Source organism: Coptis chinensis, chromosome 2 (assembly GCF_015680905.1).
Source record: "Coptis chinensis isolate HL-2020 chromosome 2, ASM1568090v1, whole genome shotgun sequence".
NCBI lineage: Eukaryota > Viridiplantae > Streptophyta > Magnoliopsida > Ranunculales > Ranunculaceae > Coptis > Coptis chinensis.
In genome coordinates this window covers 113,538,132-113,563,344 of record NC_141457.1, presented here as the reverse complement: position 1 = coordinate 113,563,344, position 25,213 = coordinate 113,538,132, and the positions used below count along the sequence as shown (strand labels likewise).

Sequence of the window (25,213 nt, the reverse complement as noted above, 5' to 3'; positions counted from 1 at the left end):
TAAGTACGTCAAGGATATTATTTGTGTTGTTTATGAAAGAACATGGGCGTTGAAAAGGTGATTAGCGTTATACAAGCAACCATGAGAATGAAACCGAACAATTTGAAGGGGTAGTTGAGTGTGAAAATCAAGAGCATCATGTACATCGGGAGATGCTTCCGCCACCACCAAAAACGTTTATTAGTCGAGAGGACCTACTTCAGTATGTGCATAAGTATTCTTTTTCCCAAGGATATGCAACAAGCATTAGAGATTCTAAGAAAGATAAATATGTCGAATTGGGTCATGGAGGAGGCTTTATATCGACATAGGTCGAATACCGCAGCTAAAGAACAGCAAATGAGAACAAGCTCTCGTCTTATCAATTGCCCCTTCGAAATAAGGGGTAACAAACAAGATGATGGAATGTGGGAACTTCGAGTTAAAGATGGATCCCATAATCATGAACCATCAAAGGATATGTCTGGGCATCCTTCGTTTCGTCGATTGTCACATGATGAGTTCTTGAGAGTTAAAGAAATGGCGGCGGTCGGGTATACCACCTCGGCAAATGATTACTGGCCAAGCAAACGCTAATCCGGATATTCTAGCAATTATCTAGAACCATTTACACTACAAAAGCAAAGATTCAAAAGATGAGTTAGGAGGTCGCACGCCGATTCAAGCTTTGTTAGAAGACCTTTCGGAAAAAGGGTTTATGCATAACATTAAATGTGATGCAGAAGATCGTTTAACTCATCTATTTTTTTCGCATCCTTTCTCAGTTACATTAAGTAAGAGCTACTCGAATATCTTTGTGATGGATTGCACTTATAAGTCTAACAAATTCAAGATGCCGCTGCTTAACATTATTGGAGTGACAAGTTTTAACACTTCTTTCTATTCAAGTTGTGTTTTCTTGCGAAAAGAGGAAGAAGGAGATTACATTTGGGCTTTAAATATGTTCAAGGAAATGCTAGGTGATACTTGTCAGTCTCTTGTAATTGTAATGATAGGGAATTGGCATTGATGAACGCTATTCAAGTTGTTTTCCGGCGAGTACACACCTTCTATGTGTTTGGCACATTGAAAAAAAATATATTATTCAGAGGCCACTCTTTGGAGAAGACCAAGATTGGGCTGATTTTTTATCTTTATGGACTAAAGTGATACAATCTCCTACAGAATCGTTGTACCTTGATGCTTCGAAAGAATTTGAGGATGTCTACGCCCATCAAGTTGTCGCTATCAACTACATCAGAAGTACATGGCTTCCTTTAAGAAAGCGGTTTGTGAAGGCATGGACCGACAAGCATTTACACTTTGGCAATCACGTTACTTCTAGAGCAGAAGGCGCACACGCAACGTTAAAGAAATATTTGCAAGTTTCTACTGGTGATCTTCGTGTGGCGACACGTAAAATTAGTCTTGCCATTGAGAATAATTTTAGAGAAATCAAGACTCAGCTTGCAAGTGAAAAGATCCGAATCCCTCATTTTATTTTTGTCCCTTTTTTTAAAGAACTATTTCGTTGTGTGTCGGTATTTGCATTGGACAAGCTTTTGAAGCAGTACAAATCAGTTTCAAGTGGGGCGACATTACCTCCATGTACAGGTCATTTTTTCGCTTCTATGGGTCTTCCTTGTGCACACATGATGAGAAGTATGAACAATGAGTTGCGCCTTACTTACATACACCCGCAATGGAGAATCGATGAGCGGTCGTTTGAACTCATGCCGCACAATCAAGAGAACCAACTCAAAGCACTATTTCAGGATTTAGAAAGTAAATATGAGCAGTGGCCTATAAGCCAAAGGGAAGCTGCAGAGAAACAATTGTTTCAGCTTATAAACAGTCCTACTCCTATAGTATTTAACCCAATTGTTCAGCATCATAAAGGACGACCATTGGGAGCCAAGAGAAAGAAAGCAGTGAACAGCAGCACCATTAGAGACCCTTCAGCATTTGAATTTGTGGAAAGATCGCGAAAGTGTAGCATTTGCAAAGTAGTTGGTCACAACAGCCGAACATGTCCACAAGCAAATTCAAATTCTAATGTTGTTATGCTCAACCTTCTTTGAAAAGCTTAAAGCTCCTCACATGGTGTAGACTTGAACTCATTACTGGCGACATTGGTTGCTTTATATGATTTGAAGAATTTCGGTAAGATTATGTATATATCATCTCTTCAAAAATTTACATCACATCAAGTTAGACTTGCGATTATATGTCGCTCTTGACTTGGTAATATTGTTCGATTGTCGCTAAACTTAACTACGTTTTCTTGTTGTTCGTGTGTGTTTCTAAGCAGGGTGCATTTGGGATTATGGCCTGCAACTAAAGTTTGGTTATTACATTGATTTTTTTGCGTGCCGAATTGTTGAACATGGAGGAACTTGCAACATAAAGGTGTGGGGTCTCTGGATGGGTTTTAGGTGCTTGATCATGGTTTGATATATAAGTTTTGAGAAGGGGATGAATGTGTATGGACTGGGCACTTACAGGATGTTTTCATCTGTGTCCTGCATGGTGCATTTTTTTTTTTGGGTAAACCTGCATATTGGCATAGGGATCCCTTAGCATATCGGTTGCTCCATGACTGTTGCTATGTTTTTTGGGTAAAAATTCAGTTGCTACTTGATTTTATGAAGAACAAGATATATAATTAAATCGAATCTAAATTGAATGTTCCATTTTAATCGACTCAGTTATTTTCAATTGCTTCGACTAGTGTATTATTTACGAGTTAGAGCAAATGTTGTTGCTAAATTGTACTATTTGCAAAAACTCTCGCAATATTCGAGCTATATACATGTGTGTTTAGGACAAACTCTTATATGAGTTTTCTGGAAGTGAACCACGCACTACTACAGTAGCTTTCACCTTTCACCAGTGCAATAAAAAAGCAAGGTCTTTTTGGGCACATTACAAAGACATACAAAAAACCATCCTGTAAGCTAAAATGGCATTTTGGGGTGTTAAGTAAAAAGGTGGGCAGAGAAACAGCTGGCTTTTTGGTGTCTGACGGTTTGCAAAAAGGTGAGGGCATTTTGGTCAAGTCAGTTCACAATCCGGGGAAGTGTGAAAAATGAGCGTGGAAAATTTCAATCCCTAAAACAATAATCCTTCTCTTATTTAAAACGATAATTTTTCCCCTATTGAAAAAGTAAAATTTAATATTTATAATTAAAACGGTATCTCTCTACCAATTGAAAAACAAAATTTTAAAATGTAATTAAAATAATTTGTTAGGAGATTAAAATGGGTTAGCAACTAAAATGGAAATCCTTGTATATAGGGCTATCAACAAGTTGGAACTTAATAGGACACACCTAGGTCCAGACCCTGCCCATAACATATATATGAATTTTCGAGTCAAAGCCTAGTCTAGGTCCTATTGGACAAGTTCAAATTCGGGCCAGGCCTAAGTCCGTTAGCAATAAATTACATAGTTTAGGGTTTAATGCTTGATGTCGGTCAATTAGGTTTGACTCTCATTGACCGTTAGTCCATATTTTCTATTTTATTCCAACAAATAATAATAATCCAAAACTCCTATGATGAAATGCCAAATATGTCTTCAATGGCTATCAATTACATGAATTAAACCCTTAAACATCCGTTGAGTGCGTTCCTTAGTTTATGCTTATTAAATAGTATAATAGAAATACTTGATTTTAAATAGTAAATTGCATACGAAATAGAAATCATTGAGGGCATATTCAGTATTTTGTCATTTAAGTTTTAGATTATTATTATTATTATTTTATTGAAAGAAAATAGAAAATCTGGACTAACGGTCAATCAGAGTCAAATTTAATTGATCGGCATCAAATATTAAAGTAGGAAGGGGTATTAAAGAAAATTAGAGTGAGGGATTATGTCTAATTCCCAATTATAAATTGGGGGTATGTCTAAAAACCCTTATTTCAATTTCTTTAAAAACAAAAATCCTTTCGAAATCACGAACTATAGTTTCATACTTTCAGTAAGTACTAGCTAATCTGCCTGTCCTATGGCCAGGCTTACTACTATAGAGATTAGACCACATTAGTAAATACATATTTTGGGTATGTTTGTTATTAAGCTCATAAGTTTGTGTTGAAGAAAGATGTTACGGTACTTTTAGTCTTAAAAGTTAGCGTTTACAATGTTTAGTGTTTTTGTACATGACAGACTTGCAATTTTCCTGTTTATATATAAACTTCAGAAAAAAATAGCAATAAAACTATTGACAAAGTCATATATACATTTGAAATGAACAATTATACCTTAACTGAATTCTTACAATGAAATAAAAGAATACAAATATAAATCAGCATGAGTAACCTAGCCATATGGTGTCCAAAAACATATTTGAGTTTTTTTTAATAAAGAAGTGCGATAAAAGGAGTAAAACTTGCTGTATAGTACATTTTGACTTTAATCATACCTGGTGTTCCAATTAAGTTCATATACAAAAAATCAATGTCAACTGGAATAAACCGACAATGGTATAGAAACATTTCAAACAATAGCAATTAACATCAACTAACTATGATTTAATGTTGACCACCACATGATATTATGATGCATTGGTACCAAATAATTTTTATACTATAATGAAATATATATAAAAGCATGTATCAACATGAGTACATGATGTACACTCGTTAACTTAATCAAGTAAACAACTGGGGGCCCTAACTCAGTAGTGGAGCTAGAACATTCTTTGCTTGTACCATGCACATAGATATAGCGTGGCTTAATTTGAATGATTTTGTAACACGCTACTGGTTTCACAATATGGTTAAGTAAATATCTAAATGATATGCAAGTAATGGTAGGAGACTCAACTGAATAAGTTTTCAACCCATATTGACATCATAAGTTTTTTGTGCAACAGATAGAAGTGCTAAAAGTGTTATTAATCAGCTCCTTTGAATCATAACAATGTTTTGTTCTATTACACAAGTCCTTTTACTTTTATTTGAATCAGAGTTTGGCCTTGCACCATTCAAAAAATCAAACATAAGAATGACTTACATTTTCTACACGCAATCAGAAACTGACCAAAGCTTCAACTTGTATTTGTTGCGTTCCATGTTCTGGTTTCAAGAATCCAATCCCTTCCTTCTCGTCGTACCGTCTTCTTCTTTTCTGAGGCAATGGTTTCGCCGACAAAACACGCAACTCCGAATTGCTATCAATCTCCAACACATAAGGCAATCCATCACCACACCCTTTGGACATACCAACATCAATTCGAATTGCCTTGTTATCGCAAACACCATTAATTCCCGTCTCTTGAATGTTGCGTTCCATGTTCTGGTTTCAAGAATCCAATCCCTTCCTTCTCGTCGTACCGTCTTCTTCTTTTCTGAGGCAATGGTTTCGCCGACAAAACACGCAACTCCGAATTGCTATCAATCTCCAACACCTAAGGCAATCCATCACCACACCCTTTGGACATACCAACATCAATTCGAATCGCCTTGTTATCGCAAACACCATTAATTCCCGTCTCTTGAATGGTACGACCCATTATCATTCTCTTCGCACCCCGTATAGTTTCCAGTACATGTTGTAAAGCCGAACGATCACGGACTGATCGAGAAAATTTCCTCGACCAAGCGACCGAATCACCCCTTTAACAAATCCGGAGCTACCCTCCTTTCCGACCCATTAATCCAATCACTAACCTCTTCATTTATCCGTTCCAATCCATACGACACATGATTTAAAAGCAGCCCACCATGAACAAAACACGGAATCTCCAATAACCAACACGGTAAATTTTGTGAGAAAAATCTAGTAGAAAACGGACCATTAGGACGCAATGCAGCAACCCTAGCTCTAAATCCCTCATGAAACTCTCTCTTAACACGTGGAAACGTTTCAGGAACCCCTTGAAAAATATCCTTATTTACAAAACAATCATCAAATAAACTTTTCATAGAGATTCCAATACGATACCAATCAGCCCAAGCTTTAAACTCATTAAAACCAGAAACAGTAACATACCTAAAATCCCCATCAATATTCATAACCTCATGATTATCATTCATAGTTAAAATAGGCCCACCAATCCCCATCAATATTCATAACCTCATGATTATCATTCATAGTTAAAATAGGCCCACCATGTCTCAACGCTTCCCTTTTTAACTTTTCAAGAAAGTAAAGTATCTTGAGCTCATCCCCACCACAATCGAGTACGTCACCAATCTGGACAACAGTAGTATCACCACCAATCCAATCCAGCTGTCAGCCTGAGAGAATGAAAGAGGCAGAGATGTTGCCACCATAGTTTTTTATTTTTTTGTGAGAGAGTTTGGGTCGAACAATTCAAATTAGGCGTATATTTGGTTTTTTTAATTCCTAGAATGTGAAAAGACCAAAAAGTTTTTTCATAAATTGCTAAACACAACAATAATAAGGTCAAGTAAGTAATCAACCAATTAATTATTTTTTAAGTGGGGACTTTTTTAAAAATATTGCTGATGTGGCTCTCTGTGAACATATTGGGAGAAACGGATATTAATATAGGTAGGATTATGGAGTTTGGATGTTATTTTTTTATTTTGTAATACAAGGACATCCCGGAACTTAAAAATCAAAGACTACGCCTAGTCGCCCAAGTTAGAGTTTGGGCATGAAGCCAAGCGATGTAGACTCCAATGAAAAAAACTTGAAATCTCGGCATATGCTGATGGTGTCGACTGTCGACAGTCCACACTACAAAGTTGTACGTATTAGCCAATTTTTTATTTATTTATTTTTTTCCGATAAAAAACGTATTAGCCAATTGCCGACACTGGACACTGTAATGTATCAGCCGAATTCTCAAATTGTAAAACATACATCGTGATATTTTTTTTTTTGTGTGCCATGTCTTATTTTTTCGTTAAACTTGTCTTTTTGTACTATGATTATGGGCAATTGGCCGTATATAAGTTACCAACTTAATACGAACCTTTGTCTTTTTGTACTATGGCTGTTGAAATTAATGTGATTCGCATCTGGTCTGATAAAACAGTCGACGACCATGTGAATGTAGGACCTGGTTCATAAACGTTATCACTAGTTTATTAAATCGTTCACAAGAGGGCCTATTAGCTCAGTTGGTTAGAGCGTCGTGCTAATAACGCGAAGGTCGCAGGTTCGAGACCTGCATAGGCCAAACTGCCCAAGTTTCCATTTTATAAATTTTTTTTTCTGTTTTTTTCATTATTATTTACTAGTCAATGGCACGTGCTACGCACATGTCTCTTTTTCTCTTTGCTTTACGGTCTCTCTTTCTCTTTCTCACGTCTCTTTCTACTTTGCGCAGCTATTATTAACTTTGGAAACAAAAAGACAAAAGAACGAAGTGATTACCCCTGTGGTTGACGATATTAACGATTTTGCTATACCAAAAGACAAAATGACAAAGTAATTGCCCCTATAGTCGACGATATTAACGATTTTTGCCAAACAAAAAGACGATGAGTTTTAAAGATACATTAAAAAATATTAAATCACTATTGCCCTACTGTAGCTGAGGGTTGCGAGAATTAAAATATTTTAGATTTACCAATTATATTATTACACTAGCAATTTGTTTCAATTCCGTGAACATTGATGTCTCTGTTTTACATGTGTTTATTTTGCGCCAATAACCTAATCAGACAAATTAGATGGAATACAACCGTAAAAGTTTATATAGAACTGTTGGGAACATTTATATGTATGTAATTTCCATGTAAAAAAACCACCACCTTACAAGCCTATTAGAATATGTCATATATATAAAGTCTTACATTTCTATAAGTGTGTACATTCATATATATTAGTTTCTATTACCATGTTTTAGGTTAGTATAAATATGTAACTCTGGGTAGAAAACAATAACTTTCAAATAACTTAATCACTCTAACCCTAATCAACTATCTCTCTCAATCAATCAATTTATATTATTCTCCATTGTTCTTCTTATTGGTTTCTCTCAATATATCAATGTTGCAACTCTCCTAGCATTACCATTAACATTGAATTTAACATGGTATCAGAGCGTCAGATTCAAATCAAAATTTAGTGATATGCTAGAAGAGGAATACCTCACCAATAATCAAAATCAAAATCAAATTTTTTTTTCAATTTTTTTTTTCAATTTTCAGTATTCAATTCAAGTCTCAATTCAAGTTTTTTTTATGGATGGATTTACTGTTCACCGGCACTATTCATCGCTCATATTCACCAGTACCATTCATCGTCATTGTTCATAACTACTGTTCAACAATATTGTTCATCGTCATGTTCAAGACACTATTCAAGGTTCCACAATCTCTCTGTCTCATTATTCTCCATGGTTTGAAAGCCAGGTAATCTCTCTGTCTCCGTATTGATCAAGACGCGCACACGCTCAAGATTGTCTTCATAGGCGTGCACGCTCTATTCAATGTTTAAAGTTCGTCTAGTGGAAGGCGTGCACGCGCTCACTTTCAGCCTTTTGCTAAGCGCGCACGCGTTATGGGCTATTTGTCTCTGTATCTCAGATCCAGTTTTTCGTATTCTTCAAAAGTTTATCCTCGTCTCAACTAATATTATTTTATAGAATTCCTTATTATTGGTTAGTTGATAAGTTATTTCGTTTGTAAGGGTTTGACTTCCTTTCATGTCATGGTTCTGAGTTCTATGGTGTTTCACCGACTTTCTATTTTGGCCTTTTTATTGAGGAGCTTCTTATATGCTGTTGTCATTGATGGTTAAGCTTTTCAGCTTTTGATTCTTTTTATGTCGCAGTGGTGCCCGGTACTCAGGTGTTTCATTGACTCTTACCATCTCTTGTTGAGCTCTTTGGCTGAAGAATGCACGAGCTTTCTATTCATCTCTCAGGTTGCAGTCACATCATCTCTGCATTATTCAATATTCATCTCTTAGGTTGCAGTCACATCATCTCTGCACTATTCAATATTAATCTCTCAGGTTGCAGTCATATGATCACTGCACTATTCATATTCATCTCTCAGGTTGCAGTCATCACACATGTGTTCTGTTTTCAGTTTGTGTCTGTGGTACAACTTCAGTATTCAGGTTATGCTATTGTCTACACCGACAGTTTCACTTTCTAGAACGTCTCGTCTCAACGGTTGTTTGAGTTCTTCAACTAAAGATAGTTCTATGCAAAAGGGAGAGTTGTATTCTTACATTTTCTTTATGTCATTCAAGTTGTAATTTGCATAGTTTGCGGTATTACAACTTGAGGAGGAGTATTAGAATATGTTATATATGTAAAGTCACGTGTTTTCATAAGTGTGGACATCCATATCTAATAGTTTCCATTCTCATGTTTTAGGTTAGTATAAATATGTAATTCTGGGTAGAAAACAATAACTCTAACCCTAATCAACTCTCTCTCTCAATCAATCTAACCCAAATCAACTCTCTCTCTCAATCAATCTCTATTCTTCTCCATTATTATTCTTTTTGGTTTCTCTCAATATATCAATGTCACAACTTTCCTAGCATCATTATTAATATGGAATTTAACAAAGCCAAAGTTGAAACTTGTTTAGTAATGGTTATGGCGGAATAATTTGTATACGGATACTAGTGTTGTGTGCAGTAGTTTGGACAAGGGGAGCGATGTTCAGATTCTTTACATAATTACAGGTGAAGTTGAAGCTTGTTTTGTATTAGTTCAGGCGGACAATGGTGTATATAAGACACTAGTATTTTGCGGCAGCGGTTTCGACGAGCAGAGCCATGTTTTCAACTTCCAGATATATGACTGTCGATTTTCCACTATAAAGAAGGCTAGACGACCACAGAGGCACATATGAACAATATTAACATTAGCATCGGTCAAATGCTAAAATCACATTCTTTGCCGCGATGTCATCTTCCAAATAGTCGAATAGAAGAAGAGCTATCATCGCAAACAATGTCTAGTAAGTAGTAATCCAAATAGAGAAATTTTGCATGGACGTTAGACAAATGGTATGGCTAGTTAATTTTCACGCGGTCAGACCACCATTACAGCAACGAACCAAGACATTGGACAATACGATTTAAAATTTGAGTTCAAGTATCCAGCCAAAACTTTGGACGAGGATACTTACAAACGATACAACTTAAGATTACAAATTATGTTCACTACTTCACTGCTCTTAATGTTTACAAAATTACAAACTCCATTTGCTTTTTCTGTTACATTATATAAAAACAAAATGCTTTAAGAACTTTCGAGGAAAAAAAAAGAAAAAAAGGCAGCACTTTAACCAATCATACAGGCACCTTGGCGGTTTCTCTCTTTCACCTTTTTTTGCCCATTTAACAGTGTTTAACATCAAAACCATATGATTCTACATTATATCACAATGACAATCTTCATTAAGAATGACTCCCATTACCAATGCACTTCTGCAGACAGGGAGAAGGAATGATAAGAATTCTATAAGACAACCTACAGGAACCACCTATTCAGGGAAGTCCCCTACTGATAACACCCCTGCTGATCCCTCCACTTTAAATATATCAGACCTGCGCGATAATGAGTGTACGCTCCTGCTACAACCAACACGTGAAACAGTTGGTGGCTGTGCCCAGCAATGTCAAACTTACCTGGCTTCCATCGTTCAGGGATTCTTGTAGCATATACCAGAGCCCCAAGTCCATACCATAGACCCATTAGTATCTCATACCCCGTCGTGTGGAGAGCCTCGGGCTGGTGCCTGAACAGAATGAGTTTGTGCAAGATAGGTACAGCCCCTGATAAACCCATACCAAAGAAGAGGGAAGCACGTACGCTGCGGAACTCGGGAGTCTGGAAGACTGGGAGGAGTGAGACCAGGATAGTAGCTATCCCGAGGATAGTTATGAAGCCCAAGTACAAGTTGCAGAAGAATGGGTCACACATGAATGAATAGTACACCGGTGGATAAAAGGAGGTTGAGATGAGGGCAGCAATGCCTGCATAGTCGAGCCTGAGCATGATGTATGAGAGGCGCTCGGAATGGCAAGAGAGAAGGTGGCATGTGCTGCTGGCAAGCAGACAAAACATAGCTCCACCCAAGAAGGCGAAAAAAGGCCATCTTGTGATCGGCCTCAACACGAGTGGTGCTATGATGTTCAACAAATCCTCTTTCACGTTTTTCTGCTTATAGAAAAACATCGTGATCAGCTAACATTTGGAATAGTATCCACAAAACTATAATTGCTGCGAATTAATATCTTGAAATGTTAACAAAAATCCATGGCAACAAGCCAACAAAGCAGCTAACAAAAGTAGCATCACAAAGCATATTGTAGTTTGCTTTAGGAAGTATTAGCTCACAAACATAAGATCTTTTCTATATGATGATACCTTCCTTTTTAACCAAACGTTTTAGCAAAGGGAGATATTTCATTGATGCACTGGATCTGCAAAATGTATAGAGAACCACAGATAAAGCAGACCAGTGCCGTATGCTAGCAATTACTAGGATCCTAATAATACCCCACAGTCCACACCCTGTAAATTTTGTCCAAAGTCTAGATCATTCTATACACTATTCTCTCCAGTGCAGTTCATTTAGTTTTAAGCAACTTATATGACACGAATCCAAGCATAGAATTTTCTTTTCAAGATCTCTGGTCTCGCTTCACTAGGAGTCAATTTAACATCAAATCAAATAACAGATTACCAGTACAACCATACAATTTACCATCACCATACAAGGTTGACTAAGAAATGCTTACCAGAACACAAAGATCAGTCTGATTCCCATGGGAGAATCGCTCAGGCAAACAATTAGTAAGCAGTTCCAGTGTATGCCAGCTTGGTAGTGATGGAAGCAAGTCCATTGAAGGTAGAGAGGCCTTTAATTCATCCCTCAATCTATGCAGATCAGGTAAGTTGGACACGGAAGAAAGACAAGTCATGAGTTCTGAAGGCATCTTGTGAAGATCAACTCTCTTGAGCACATCGGCCATATGATGCAGAGATGGTATGTCCACAATCTGTGGCACCTTCTTTGCAGTGTATATTGTCAATGAAAGGAACAGAACGAACCCAATCAAGTGCCTAGAAACAAAAATGGGGAAAATGAGTACAGAAATTTAAATGTAGTTGTTCCAAAATAATAAGGCATGGAGAAAACAATCCCTTAAAGAGCATCAGATAAATTCAATACATAGAATAGAGGCACATTAGCACATAATAATAATAATAATATGCTTCATTTTGTCTCTTGATCTGGTTTCAGAGAAACTAGGTTTGTTAAAATCACCAAAGATTATGATTTCAATCACTCAAAAGCACACGTTTCCAGCTTTACGAATCGTAAAATCACCTTAACTAAAAATAATTATGACCTCATTCTTTCAAATATCTCATCAAATTCCTTTCCAATGTATGCATTTGAAAGAACAGTGAAACAACTTCCAAATGATTTGAAAAAAAATACCTATAGCCAATGCCCTACACCTTAAACATGTGTCAGTAAAAAATTTAATCAAATGATTTGAAAAATCTCTATATAGAAAAACGGGTTAACTATGTGTCAGTGAAAAATTTAGCTCCAAATGATTTGAAAAAAAATATATACAAAAAGGGATGAAGAGAAATAGAAAACTTACGTCCATACATTGAGAGTCTCATTATGAATGGAGAAGATGCTAAGAAAAATCTGCTTCAAGGGCCATTCTGATCTGTAATGACCAATAATATATTCATTGTCCCTCAAATACCCAGGCAATGAATGGTATTCCACAAGCTGGTATTTCACCTTCTTCCATAATCTCTTCCCTTTCCCTTCTTTCAAACTATCATTCTTCTCTACTACTTCAGCTGAATTCACCATCTCTCTTCGACACAAAAGATTTTTTTTTTAATCAATTACGGAAATCACAGCTCGAAAAATAAAAATCTAGAATGTTTTAATAATTTTTTTTAATGAAATTGAGGGGTAAAAAAGGTAGAAAATGTCAGGAGGAAAAAACAATGAGGAGCGGTGATTTTGGAGGAGAAAGAGAAATGGCTCTGTTGGTTGCAAAACGTGACACGATATTTTATAACTACTTTTTTTGAGGTGGTATATTCGTCATACACTTGCTCTGCATATTCGTTACGTGCAAAAAATAATAAAATAATAATTATAATACCGATATTGGTCATTGTCAACGAAAAATAAGAGGTTAGCTTTCATGTGCCATATTTGAAATCCTGAGTTGTCGGTTTTCTTGCGTTGGCACTTGGCACAACTCTTTACAGCGCAAAAAGGACAGGCAGATAATATTTGATGAAGAGTCCGGTTCATATTTAATCGGAGAGTTTTTAATCAGTTGGTAATTTGTTATTTCAATCTGTTAAAATTGTTTCGGATCAACTGGCTCCAAGAACTTGTTAATCTAATCGGAATTAATCGCTTTAGTTAATTTATAATACATATGTCAACATATAAATGGTATAACAACCTAATACAAAATAATATAAAAAAAACTAAAAGCCTGAGTGGTGGAATACTAAACTAGTCTAAGAGTTTTCTTTGGTAATTTTTCAATTTTTACGGTTTTAATTTTTAATTTTTTGTGTATCGCGACATAATTTTAATATATAGAAATAGGCACGGTTTTTTAGATTTTTTTAGACTTACCTTTTTTTAAAAAAACCAAACTCTTTAAATGAATAATCGAGCGAATTTTTAATCATATTTATTTATTGCGGCTGTTTTGTCACCCTTGAAGTTGGTAATTTGGTATGTGTCAATGTGTGTGCAACCTGGCCTCGACGCCTCGTTTTTTAATTGAGCTCTAAAATTTGTTCACGGCTTTTGCCCATTTCTGATAAAACTATTTCAGCAATACAACAACAAAAATTAAAAAAACTAAATCCGTGAGGACAAGATAAATAGTCTACAATAAGCATTTAGAACGGTGGGAACTTGACGGTCGTCTTGCAGGTCCCCATCACCATTCCAGGGCACTCTATGATTTGAGTACCTAAAGTGTTTGAGCACAGGTAGACCAAATTGAGCTGAGAATTTCCCAATTTGTCCACGCTGCAATGAATTCCAGGCTGATATCCAATAGCAATTCTTATGGTTTCCGCTATGTGACCGACATTGTAAAATTTCCCATTTTGTTGAATCCCTGAAACAGTGGTGGCAACATCATTTTCAAGGTTAATAACAAAAAAAGTTAAACGGTTTAAGGCCTGGTGCGTGGCTTACTGGCGTTGTTAGTGTTTAAGTTGGGCTGAAATTCAATTCAAGCCCAATATATGTTTGAAACACTCACAGGCCCGCGACGGTAAAACCTGAAGCCCAGTTCTGAAGGGGCTTTCACTAAGATTTCATTTAGGTAAGCCGTCACTCACTTTGGATGGTTTCAGAAAAATTCGATCATTTGCCCTTGAATCTTACGTTAAGTTTCATAAAATGTAAAGATTTCATTTAGGCAAGCCGTCATTCGAGATCGATAATTCACTTAGGAGGCACATCTGGTTTCAGAAAAATTCGATCATTTGCCATTGAATTTTACGTTAAGTTTCATAAAATGCGGACCCGTTGTCTTTCAAATGAAATGGCAAACATCATTCTTGCATTTGAAACAAGTGGTTTGGGTTTTCAAAAAAAAAAAAAAAAAAAAAAAAAGTGGTTTGGGCTTTTAGGATGGGCCTGCCTGCGCCATCAAAATATTGGGCCGATGACCTCTCCTCTTTAGATTGAGAAAACTGAGTATCATTGTAAGCCATTTATGTAGGGGTATGTGACAAATATTTGAAGATTTTTCTACTTCTCAAATTTTGAACATTTTGTAATTTGAACAGCACTGAACTACAAAAACTCAAAGCAATGATGCGCATACCTGCGGTTTGGAGTATTTTGAGAAGGTTCACTTTTTTCTTTAGGTTAATGGCTGCTTCGAAATATTTGTGCTGGTCAAGTATTGATTTGGAACACGTCCCATATTTATACCATTCATTTGACCAGTGCTTCATCCCATTCTTGGATGGACAAGCCAGCGATGGCCAATGTGTTTGCAGCGATTGAGAGAGTTTTGAGATCTGATGCACACAACAGACACTATAAGTTCTTCAATTCATTAGCTTGGGGGCGGGGGGGACACTAATGTAGTAGTAGTGTAGTAGTACCTTTGAAGTATCAGTTTGGGCTTTCCGATCACAGTTCAACAAAGGAGACCCAAGATTGGAATAGGGTTGAAGCCCATAGATAATAAAGTCTGTTGCAGGCTTTCCAGTCTTTGGATAGCAACACCCTTGTTTTGTGTCACAATAAGATCCCGGCCACTGAAAGCATGCATGAAAGTAAGAACCAAATATCTCAATTTACGAATGTTGAACACATTTTCAGTTCAAAAAGAAAATGAAAAAGGTACTGGAGATTCACACACCTGTTGAATAAAGTAGTAGAAATCAAAGGTCTGGGCGACACAATGAACAGCAAAAAGAGGTAGCAAAAAATGGAAATGTGGATTGACATGATTGATTTCATGGTTCGAAAACCTTTCGGATACTTTCTTTCTGGATTAGCAATTTAAGTAAGTTTGATGACTTCAAGGGCTTCTCTTACTAAATAAAGGCATGAAGAAGTGAGGTCATGCTGTCTTGAATGTTTGAAAACCTGAACGCACATGGGTTTGATTGATTGGTTACTTGTTATTCAATTAATGGTCATCACTGAACTACAGTTCAACTCAGTAACTCTATCTCTTTGCCGAGTTGAGGTATGGGCTGGGTCTGATTACATTACACAGATAAACACTAATGTTCCAAACTCAAATTCTTGTAAAGACAAAATTGTAAAATCTTTTTTTTTTTTTTTCTCCTGGTTCTAAAATCACCATGAATCCCAAACTTATATTGGAAACTCAAAACATGATTTCATAAGGTATATAACAATCATAAATATGTGTAAATAAATTAGTTAGCATTTTTTAATACTAGAATTGTTCATATTAAAACTATCATCACATTTAATGAAAATATTGATGATGTTTATCGATATATCGTGAGATATCCATGACATTTGCAGTAAAAAAATACTCACACAGAGTTTGTTGATATTTATGGATATTTGTAAATATATCATGATATATCTATGATTTTGTAGACGCCCTAATATAAAATATCCCTATATAGGACAATATATAACCCATTTGGAACCATTTGTTTAGAGTCTCAAACACAACACTCTCAATTATCCTTACAACATTTTCTTCATACAGCCCATATCTTAGAAGCATCACAACATTGAGCATTGACTAATAGATTTGCTTTATCCTACATATGCAACCTAGATACACAAATGATTATAAATCTTTACTTGAGTGAAAAAACAATGTTTAATGACTAATTTTCAAGGAACAAAATCTCTCCAATCAAATTAAAAAACAATGATTTTGTTAATAACCTACTTGTCCCGCAATATCAAGAGCAAAACCATAGATAGGTTCAAATAGTCCAGGTCCCTACAAAAAAACATAGGAGTAATTGTTATAGGGTTACTAAATTGGCCTTATGAAAACATTTGAGGCTCAAAATGTATTCAAATAACTTTAATATCATTAAAAGCTTATGATTTGACATTACCGATTCGCCAAGAGAGGCGGATGGAAGCATTCTGAAACTTCCAGTAAGCATTGAAGCCTCATTAGACAAAATGTCCCCAGAGATGTTGTTAGTAACAATTGTATCAAACTACAATATTAAAAATAAATAATAAAAATCAGACGTATCTTTAGATGCTGGGTCTGTTAATTCTTGAGTTATTCGAGGTGGGCATATTTTAAATTTGATTATTTGAAGTAAAGTTGAAGTATTTGGAGTTTTGAGAGATTGGATCAATTGTTGATTTTTAAGAAAATATGAGGGAAGAAAGAAATAATGTGTAAACTAAAACTCTGAATTTTCATTAAGAGATCAGCATGTAGTCAAACTCTCTAAAGAAAGCATAGTAAAATGTCACTTAGACGAGAGCAAAAGCTATCTATCATATTAGAGTGCCACATAAGAGAGATAAATCTCTTTTAGAGGTCTCTACTTTAGTATATAGACAAGGTTTTTTATCCGGCCATATGGTCGGGCTCTTTTAGAGATACCACTTTTATTTCCACTTTTAATCTTGCGTGGTTGATATATTCATAAAAAACTAAAACTTAATGTTGTGTTCCCATAGAGTTATCATCCCACCTAGTGTAGTTGCTTCCATATGTGTTTTAGTAAATGACTATAATCTATTGAATTGGTATCTCCAATGTATCTTCAAGGTTGTCAAAGTGGCATTTAAATTTGAATTTACCTAGTAACGAACCAATTCCTAGATTATTTTCCAAATGAGAATCTCCATAGCATGTACTTCAAATCTTATTCTTGTTTCGCACATACGTTAAAGCAACACTCCCCACAATATGATGACATTTAGCTCAATAATTAGTGCTGATACCCTGGCAAATCATTTTCCAATGTTACCTAAATTTTTCTATAAAATGCACATATTACTTCAAGTCCTAGATTGCCCTTATCAACTCCATTTGTTTTGATCTTGACCTCTGACATATTATTATGTGCAGTGGTAAATTTGCTAGCTAGGTACTACCAATCATAGTCACAAATTCAGAATTCAACCTCAATTCGACAAGAATGAAATCGTTAAGTCATACAAATTTGTTAAAAAAATCGAAAAACCATAAATAATTAAAACATAAAATAGTATGCAGTATAGGATTATGCATCATGTCAAGGTTACTTCGAACATATATCAAATTCAAAATTTGCAAATATATATGTAAAGTCTTGTTATATCTTACGATATCCTGCAAATAATTGCAATTTAGAAAATAAAATATTAAAATAAATTAATAGAAAAATCCATCATCAAAAAATCAGAAAAAAAAATAAAAAATAGTAAACATCAAGAATTATGAGACCTTTACCATTTTTATTTTTTATTCGTTTTGAAATTTTGTAACCTGTCAATTTGGAGGCTTTTTACGTTTTTTTGAAAAAATCATAGATTTTTGTGACTATGCTTCCAATATGCATGAATGCCCTCAAAATTGTTATTTTTGTAAAGTGGTAATTTTGAGCGATCACGGTTCTACTACTCGACAAAGTTTGTAATGGCTCATTGGTTTATTTGATTGTGGCAGCGCGCATAGCCTAAACTCTATGAGTTGTTTAGGTAAAAATCAACAAAACCACTCCAATTCAATTAGTTCCGAGTCTTAAATTTTAATCAGTTTATAAAACTCATGATCTTCATGCTATACTAAGTTGCATGTATCAGTAATGACCAATGATCTAGTTACTTTTTGTGCCACAAATTGCATATGCATAGCATTGTAGTTGTTGAATTGGCTACATTGCTAACCATTTTTGTTCTCAATCCGGTATTCATAAGAGACCACAAAGACGTGGATAGTATTAAACCTAGCAGGACTACAAGAATGCTCCAAATTATTCTATTTGAAATTTGCAACTCAATCTCATATGTTAACATTCAGTTCCTAGAAATATATTTTACCAATAATAAGATTTGTTATACATTAGGAATCCCCTAATCAATAGCAAGGATAATGAAATCACACAAACAGACATACATTAAATACAGTTATAGCATCACAAACTTTTTGTTTGCACCGAAAGGATTACAAATATAGCATCACATATATGCATTTTATTGATCGAAAATCCATATGCTCCATAACCATTCAAGATTTTATAGCACTATACGTCAATCTCACCTGCCAATATGCATAATATTTTTGGATAGCATCTTCTGATTGAATCCGGTTAAGCCCTAATTGTTGCAAGACCAAATGGCAATGTAACATTATAATTCAGTATGTAGCTTATTAAGATAAAGACCTGCACAAAAAATTTAGAAATAACAATACCTATAACTAAGAGATTAAAGTGCTTGATAGAATGGATAGAGTATCTATAACAATATCTCTGGGAAAGGATTCATGATTCATCACTTACAATATAAATCTAAGCAAAACTTAATGAAGAAAAAAAAACGCGAGGGAGTAGTCATCTATTATAGCAAATCATGTAAAACAATAGAAGGGGGTACATTTTTGGGGGATTGTTTGCAAATGTTGTTATTTGCCGAGTTTTTTAGTATGTTATTGCAAGGAATTTAATGACTGTGATAATTATTAGCGTAAATATTTAGAGTTGTATGAGATTTTCTTGCGAGATGTTGATTGACTTATTAGAGTTGTGATGTATTAGGAAACTTCTTGATATTAAGAGTTCATGTTGTGTTAGGAAATTTCTTATAATTAATTAAAAGTGTCCATGTGGCATACCTATGTCTCAAGAATGCACCACGCCACCACCTAGTAAAAAAATTGTCCACATAAAGTGTATTCTGCTTTAATATAGAGAGAGGTGATAATAGATATAGATAGATAAGGATATTATGATTTAATGGAACTTAAATGAAAAAAACTTGTATATTAGTTTGAGCTCGAGTTAAAGTTGAAAGGCCCAATCACATTGAGCTTGCACTTGGGTTTAACTAGCGGATCTTGGGCACTGCCACAAACCCCTGCCCATCCCATTGAATACTTATACCCGTGTGTGACTGTTCAATGTATTAGTACTTCCGTATGAGCTCTTTGGTCCTTTGATGCAGTCTCCATCATGGTTCGTGATTTTGAATAGAAACTCGGAATTCCACCAACTATTTCAGTTTTTAAAAAAAACTTAAGTACCGATGTTAGGGTCGAAAAATGAAAATGCTGAATTTTAGTCGGAATATTCCGGCAAATCCAAAGTCCTAAACAATGCGCTTCACCCACAAATAAGACAATAAACAAAGCATATAAATTGACTGTTTACCTATACATCTATACTTCGTTAATGGACATTTACCTACTAGTGAAGACTGTCCACGCTTCAAAATGTTGAACAAATAAAGCAGTAACGAAACTTGTATAAGTAAAACAAAGATAAATAAAGATGTAATAAACCTAACTTAGATGACATTGATAAGTAAAGGAGATTTAGAAAAAGTGAGAACGAGACCACATCAAATCAAATACGAATTCAGTTCCATTCCCACATACTTCTCCATACCCAATCGCGTATATTTATATCCTTGGGGAGAGTTTCAATTGGTCTTTGGTGGAACAAAACCCACTTTCCGCCCACATTGTTAAAAACTTGTAAAGTAGCATGCGAGTATTTGATAAAGACACGTCATTTGGTCAATTTGGATAATTTAAATCAATTAACTGTCTATTCTCATAACTTGAAAAGATAAAAAAAAATGTTATGTATCACATGCTATATACTCATATTCCAAAATCTCCAATGAATCTGTCTAACAATTAAGGAAAGAAGAATGTTGAGAGATTTTTTATTGTCCTATATCTGATAGCAAATTCTATGATCTATGTTCAAAATGCTATAGTACAAAATATCCAATATGTCGTGATATTTAGAGATGTTTATCCAGATTTTAGATAAAAATATATAAATATCACGATATGTTTAGAGATATATACGACTGTAAATATCGGAGATATTTTGACGATATTTGTAATATTTGTGATATTTGAAAATATTTTGCGATATTTTGTGATATTTTGTGTATATAATAATTTTATTTAATATTTATCATTATATTTCAAATAAATATAAATAATATATTATTATATATAAAAAAATATCTATAATATCGATGATATTTATCAATATTTTGAATATATCTACAATATTTGTATGTAAAAAACAATATCAAATATCTCCAAAAAGATAAATATATCCACAATACATATCTAAAAATTGAATATCCATAAATATCGATATCCTAATATTTTATACTATGCAAAATACTACTGTGAAGTGAACTTGCGTAATTAGTAAAGATCATGGAAAGACTACTTGACTAGCGTATTACTAAGACACTGTCTAATTCATCACCAAATACACACGAACGCGCTGCACAGTGACACAGTCTAGTATAGCCTAAAATTGTAGAGATTCACTATTTTTGAAATTTCAAAAATTGATTGAATAGATTTTGCTTTCTGTCTGTCGACGTCAGTGGTTAGGTACTGTACCATGTCTTTACCAAAACAAAAAGGGTGCTGTACCATCTAGTTAATAATAACACATGCTAATCAATTTGATTAAGCTTTTAGAGATTATGGTGAAATATATATTGCTCGAAAAGAAGGGATAGACCTCTATATCAGCAGGCATTAAATGAGAAAAGACCTCACTCCCTGCTTTCCTCTCTGTCTCTGATCTGAAACTCTTATTAACGCTTTGCTCAGCACATTTTCCTCTATTTGCAACCATATTAAAGACCTGTTATTCTCCATCTGATTTCAGTTACATAGCAGTTTCTACAAAATCCTGAAAAAGTCTCAACTGTTAAATTTGTTCTTATTTGAGCTGAAACGTTTTGAAGAAGTACAAAACGTAAGTATCATTGTCGCATTAATGGGAGTTTTGCTTATTTAAGTTAGTAAGTAACTAAGTATACCTCATTACAAACTCCAGAAAAACGTAGATAGGAAGTTGATCAGTTATTAAAGCATAGCTGATTTATTGTTGCAGTAACATAACGTTCGGTTCTTTTTCAAAGCACCCTGTTCATAAACTTCAAATCTTTGAAAACCAGAAGACAGTCGTATACTCCTAAGATTGGTGGAAAAAATGGGGAATTGTCAAGCGGCAGAAGCGGCAACAGTGGTGATTGTGCATCCAGCAGGGAAGGTAGATAGGGTATATTGGTCAGTGAGTGCTAACCAAATTATGAGTTCAAACCCAGGGCATTATGTAGCACACTTGGTTTGTTCTCCTTCTGCGAAAACTGAAGATGGCAAGCCGGTAAGGCATCTTAAGCTTCTTAGACCTGATGATACTCTTCATATTGGCCAAGTTTATCGCCTCATCAGTTTCGAAGGTACCTCGAATATAAGCGTTACTCTCATTTTTGTTGTTTATATTTCAGCTTGTTTACTATGTTTTGTTGTTATGTCTTAAAGATGTACTGAAGGAATTTGCGGCAAAGAAATGCGTGAAACTGGGTAAGCTGCTCAAAGAAACGAGAGGAATTGTTGCTGCGGGGAAGAGAAAAGACAAGGGAGATTCTTCCAAGGCGTGGTCAAGTTCGCAAATAACTGCCTCTGATCAGGTAAATCCCTTAATCTATTGCAAAAATTTCAATTCTAGAGTCAATTTTATGTCGTTCCTATTTTACAATAGCATTTGATAACCACAAGTTCTAAATTCATAGGACAACGGACAACCACAACAATATTTGTCCATTAAAACGTATCAGTTGAGGAATGTTTCACGAGTTTCATACTTACCACCCACTAGAAACAAACGTTTTAGTTTGTGAGATACTGAGATTCCTAGAATGCCAGGACGAAAAACGGTGTCTTATAGTGAGGTGACACACTGACACTGGCAAGTATTTAACTTGTCTGGAAATTTTCTCACCTTTGTAGAAATTATTTTCCTTCCTAATTTTTACAATATGTTTTTCTTATTGGTAAGCTTGTTTTAAATAAAATCAGTAATTCTTTTTGATGTTTTACCGATTTTGTTAGTCGGCACCTCAATTTTCACAACATCAATTTTGCAGCAAATAAAGCACAATCCATTTTGTTTATTAATATGTACTGATTACTGAGATAGCTTAGCCTGGGCTTTCGAGCTGATTCTGAAGTCTTTCGAGGTTGATATATTTAACGAGTGAAAGCTTTCCAAGGGATTTATCAGCCATATTTTTCATTTTTTTTTCCATCCAAAAAAAAAATTTTACAGGTGTATAAAATCTTCAAAATTTTGGATTTTACTTGTTTGTCCCTCATAATTAAAAAGGAAATAAAAAAGAAAAATATAAAGAAAAAAGGAAAGTGGAATAAACCAACGTGTGTTCCTTCTTATACGGCAGTATCTTCAACTTCTTACCGCGCGATGAAGCTACTCGAAACGAAACCAGTTCTAATGTCTCAGTGACTGTTAAATTAAAGTTCTTTTATTCTTTTCAGGTTTGATACTTTTTCTTGGTAAAATCAGGTTTGATACTTAGTAACCTGTATATACAATGAGAATATAAAGTTTTAGGTAGCACACACAACACACAATCACAGTTTCACTTCTATTAAGATTGACAAGTACACATTACGAATAACATAACCTTTCCAAACAGTTCACCCACTATGAATTTTGTTATGAGCGGTCTGTTTTTCTGAATTAACTTGTGGAACTCTTCAGTGGTCCACGTTCGACTTAATCATCGAAGTTATAAATTTATAATAGGTTTCAACATAATCAACACTGCATGGAGAGGTTTAAAACGTACCAACAACTTTTGAACATGTGCCTCTGAAACAAAAGAGAATCAACTAGAAATTTCGCCAACAGAATGTGAACATCATGTCGTGGTGATACTGCCGTATAAGAAGGAACACACGTTGGTTTATTCCACTTTCCATTTTTTCTTTATATTTTTCCTTTTTATTTCCTTTTTAATTATGAGGGACAAACAAGTAAAATCCAAAATTTTGAAGATTTTATACAGCTGTAACATCTTTTTTTGGATGGAAAAAATGAAACGTGTATGGCTGATAAATCTCTTGGAGCGCTTGGAGGAACCAACGCTGGGAGCAAAAAATCACTCATATTTAACCGTGATTTGTTCGATTAGTACGAATCACAAGGTACAATAAGCGTGGAGCCTATGAGCGTCTTATCATATCGCAAAATTAATACTTTCTTTCACGTTTCACCATCATCTATAGAGTATAGGCTATTAGGCTGTAGGGATATGAGCCTCTCTCTTTTCCCCCTTAGAATCCAAAGCACGATCTGATGCTTAACTTTTCTAGTAAATATATATATTTAATTTCTTTCAAAAATTGAGTTTCTATTTTTGTCTTTGGTGTATCACTGGAGAAAAATGTTAGAAACAAAATTAAAGTAAGAAAGAGATTGTCACCCATGCACTACTAGATTAAACTATCTTGTCACTGTTCTGTTGTTCGGTAGAGTGGTCCATCTTGATGGTTACACACTTACACGTCATCTTTGGAGAAAAAAAAATTTTGTTCACCATTTCAGATTCTTTTGGTCATGTGTATTACTACTGTGTCACTGTATGAGTAATCAGAATCTTAAATACGGTTTGGCTATAAGCCTATACGTACAAAGTAATAGCAAGCTTAGATTTACAATTTCATACTCTCTTGTTTTTTATTTTAATCCAAAATAAAGCTCAAATTAGTAACTACTTCTTAATGTCACATTTTGATGATTCAACTACACTGAGAATGATCTTAACAACATGAAGACTATAGGAGTATAGGGTATTTTTACTTTTTATCGGAAGTTACAAACCAAAGGTGGAAATGTAACTTGACAACACTATGCTACTAATCTACTATACTCAAATTTTCAGATTCAACAAATTTTGGTTTCAGAATCAGCAAATATATTTTAGGACCCTGATTGAAAAGTGGTCTATGACTCTGCATTTGTTGTGGTAAAATAAAATAAGTTATTCGCACAATAATTGCATGTGATTTGTGCCTTATTAAATATTTGAAAGTGATGAAATAAAATAATAAGCACTCATTTTGTCTCCTTGGACTGAATTACAGGAGGTTCACCCGCAGGGAAGCAGCAGTAGCATAATCAGTAGTAGTAGTAGCAGCAGAGGGGTTGTGGGAAGGCATCAACATTATCATCAGGGAGGGCAATGGAGGCCAGCCTTACCGAGCATTTCAGAGGTTGGGAGTTGAACAATTATGTCAGTCAGACCGTGCCATAGTCTATTTTCTGTCTCCATTTTTTTTCTCGGACTCGAGATCTCTACAACCGGATATAGAGATCATCTCTGTAACCGTGTTATCTCGCTGTTGATCCGAATCCGAGATGTGTGTATGTACCTGTGTGTGTGCGCACCGAGATACGAGATGTATGTGTGTGGGTACAGATATCAATCGCTGTACCCGGTTATAGAGGAACCGGACTCTTTTTTCTCCTTTTAAACCCCATCTTTTGTATGTATGGTTTAGATTATAATTCTGCTAACCAATGTCATTTCCTTGGTGCATTGGTGTACCACTCACTTCTAGACTTCGTTATACAATTTAAATTTTTTGTTCTACCTTTTGGTTTACAATTTTCACCATGTTAATCTTAAGTTCTTAACGAGCTGTACACAAATGTCAATGGTAGGTGTGACTCTTCTGTTCAAATCGTGACAGGAACGGAATACTGACCGTTGCAACCCAC

General features: G+C 35.0%; 3 protein-coding genes, 1 non-coding gene and 1 pseudogene across 6 annotated transcripts; 2 read left to right on the top strand and 3 right to left on the bottom strand.

Moving 5' to 3' along the window:
• Nucleotides 1–4,868: 4,868 nt before the first annotated feature.
• On the bottom strand, nucleotides 4,869–7,159 carry LOC147520920 (shewanella-like protein phosphatase 2 pseudogene; annotated as a pseudogene). Its single transcript, XR_015213167.1, has 3 exons — nucleotides 7,130–7,159; nucleotides 6,067–6,222; nucleotides 4,869–6,008 (listed from the first exon to the last, which is right to left on the bottom strand). The product of XR_015213167.1 is annotated as a shewanella-like protein phosphatase 2 pseudogene (transcript).
• On the top strand, nucleotides 7,068–7,141 carry TRNAI-AAU (transfer RNA isoleucine (anticodon AAU)). The gene has a single exon. It is a non-coding gene; the product is annotated as a tRNA-Ile (tRNA).
• Nucleotides 7,160–9,996: 2,837 nt separating the features above from the next.
• On the bottom strand, nucleotides 9,997–13,096 carry LOC147520919 (heptahelical transmembrane protein 4-like). Its single transcript, XM_086592430.1, has 3 exons — nucleotides 12,559–13,096; nucleotides 11,680–12,004; nucleotides 9,997–11,095 (listed from the first exon to the last, which is right to left on the bottom strand). The coding sequence occupies exons 1-3, from the start codon at nucleotides 12,780–12,782 to the stop codon at nucleotides 10,436–10,438; spliced, it is 1,209 nt and encodes a 402-aa protein (XP_086448556.1). The 5' UTR covers nucleotides 12,783–13,096; the 3' UTR covers nucleotides 9,997–10,435.
• A 637-nt stretch (nucleotides 13,097–13,733) lies between these two features.
• On the bottom strand, nucleotides 13,734–21,259 carry LOC147520918 (extracellular ribonuclease LE-like). The gene is made up of 7 exons (XM_086594349.1): nucleotides 21,143–21,259; nucleotides 16,532–16,639; nucleotides 16,357–16,410; nucleotides 15,334–15,459; nucleotides 15,074–15,229; nucleotides 14,788–14,986; nucleotides 13,734–14,070 (listed from the first exon to the last, which is right to left on the bottom strand). Exons 1-7 carry the CDS (start codon nucleotides 21,257–21,259, stop codon nucleotides 13,847–13,849), a joined length of 984 nt encoding a protein of 327 aa, XP_086450475.1. The 3' UTR covers nucleotides 13,734–13,846.
• On the top strand, nucleotides 21,147–25,085 carry LOC147520917 (DUF4228 domain protein). Of its 2 annotated transcripts, none has more exons than XM_086592428.1 (4): nucleotides 21,147–21,382; nucleotides 21,521–21,869; nucleotides 21,952–22,100; nucleotides 24,577–25,085. In XM_086592428.1, the coding sequence occupies exons 2-4, from the start codon at nucleotides 21,620–21,622 to the stop codon at nucleotides 24,715–24,717; spliced, it is 540 nt and encodes a 179-aa protein (XP_086448554.1). In that variant the 5' UTR covers nucleotides 21,147–21,382; nucleotides 21,521–21,619; the 3' UTR covers nucleotides 24,718–25,085. The 2 variants fall into 2 exon arrangements, with proteins under 2 accessions (XP_086448554.1, XP_086448555.1); XM_086592429.1 differs by having other exon boundaries at nucleotides 21,243–21,382; nucleotides 21,585–21,869.
• The last annotated feature ends 128 nt before the right edge of the window (nucleotides 25,086–25,213 follow it).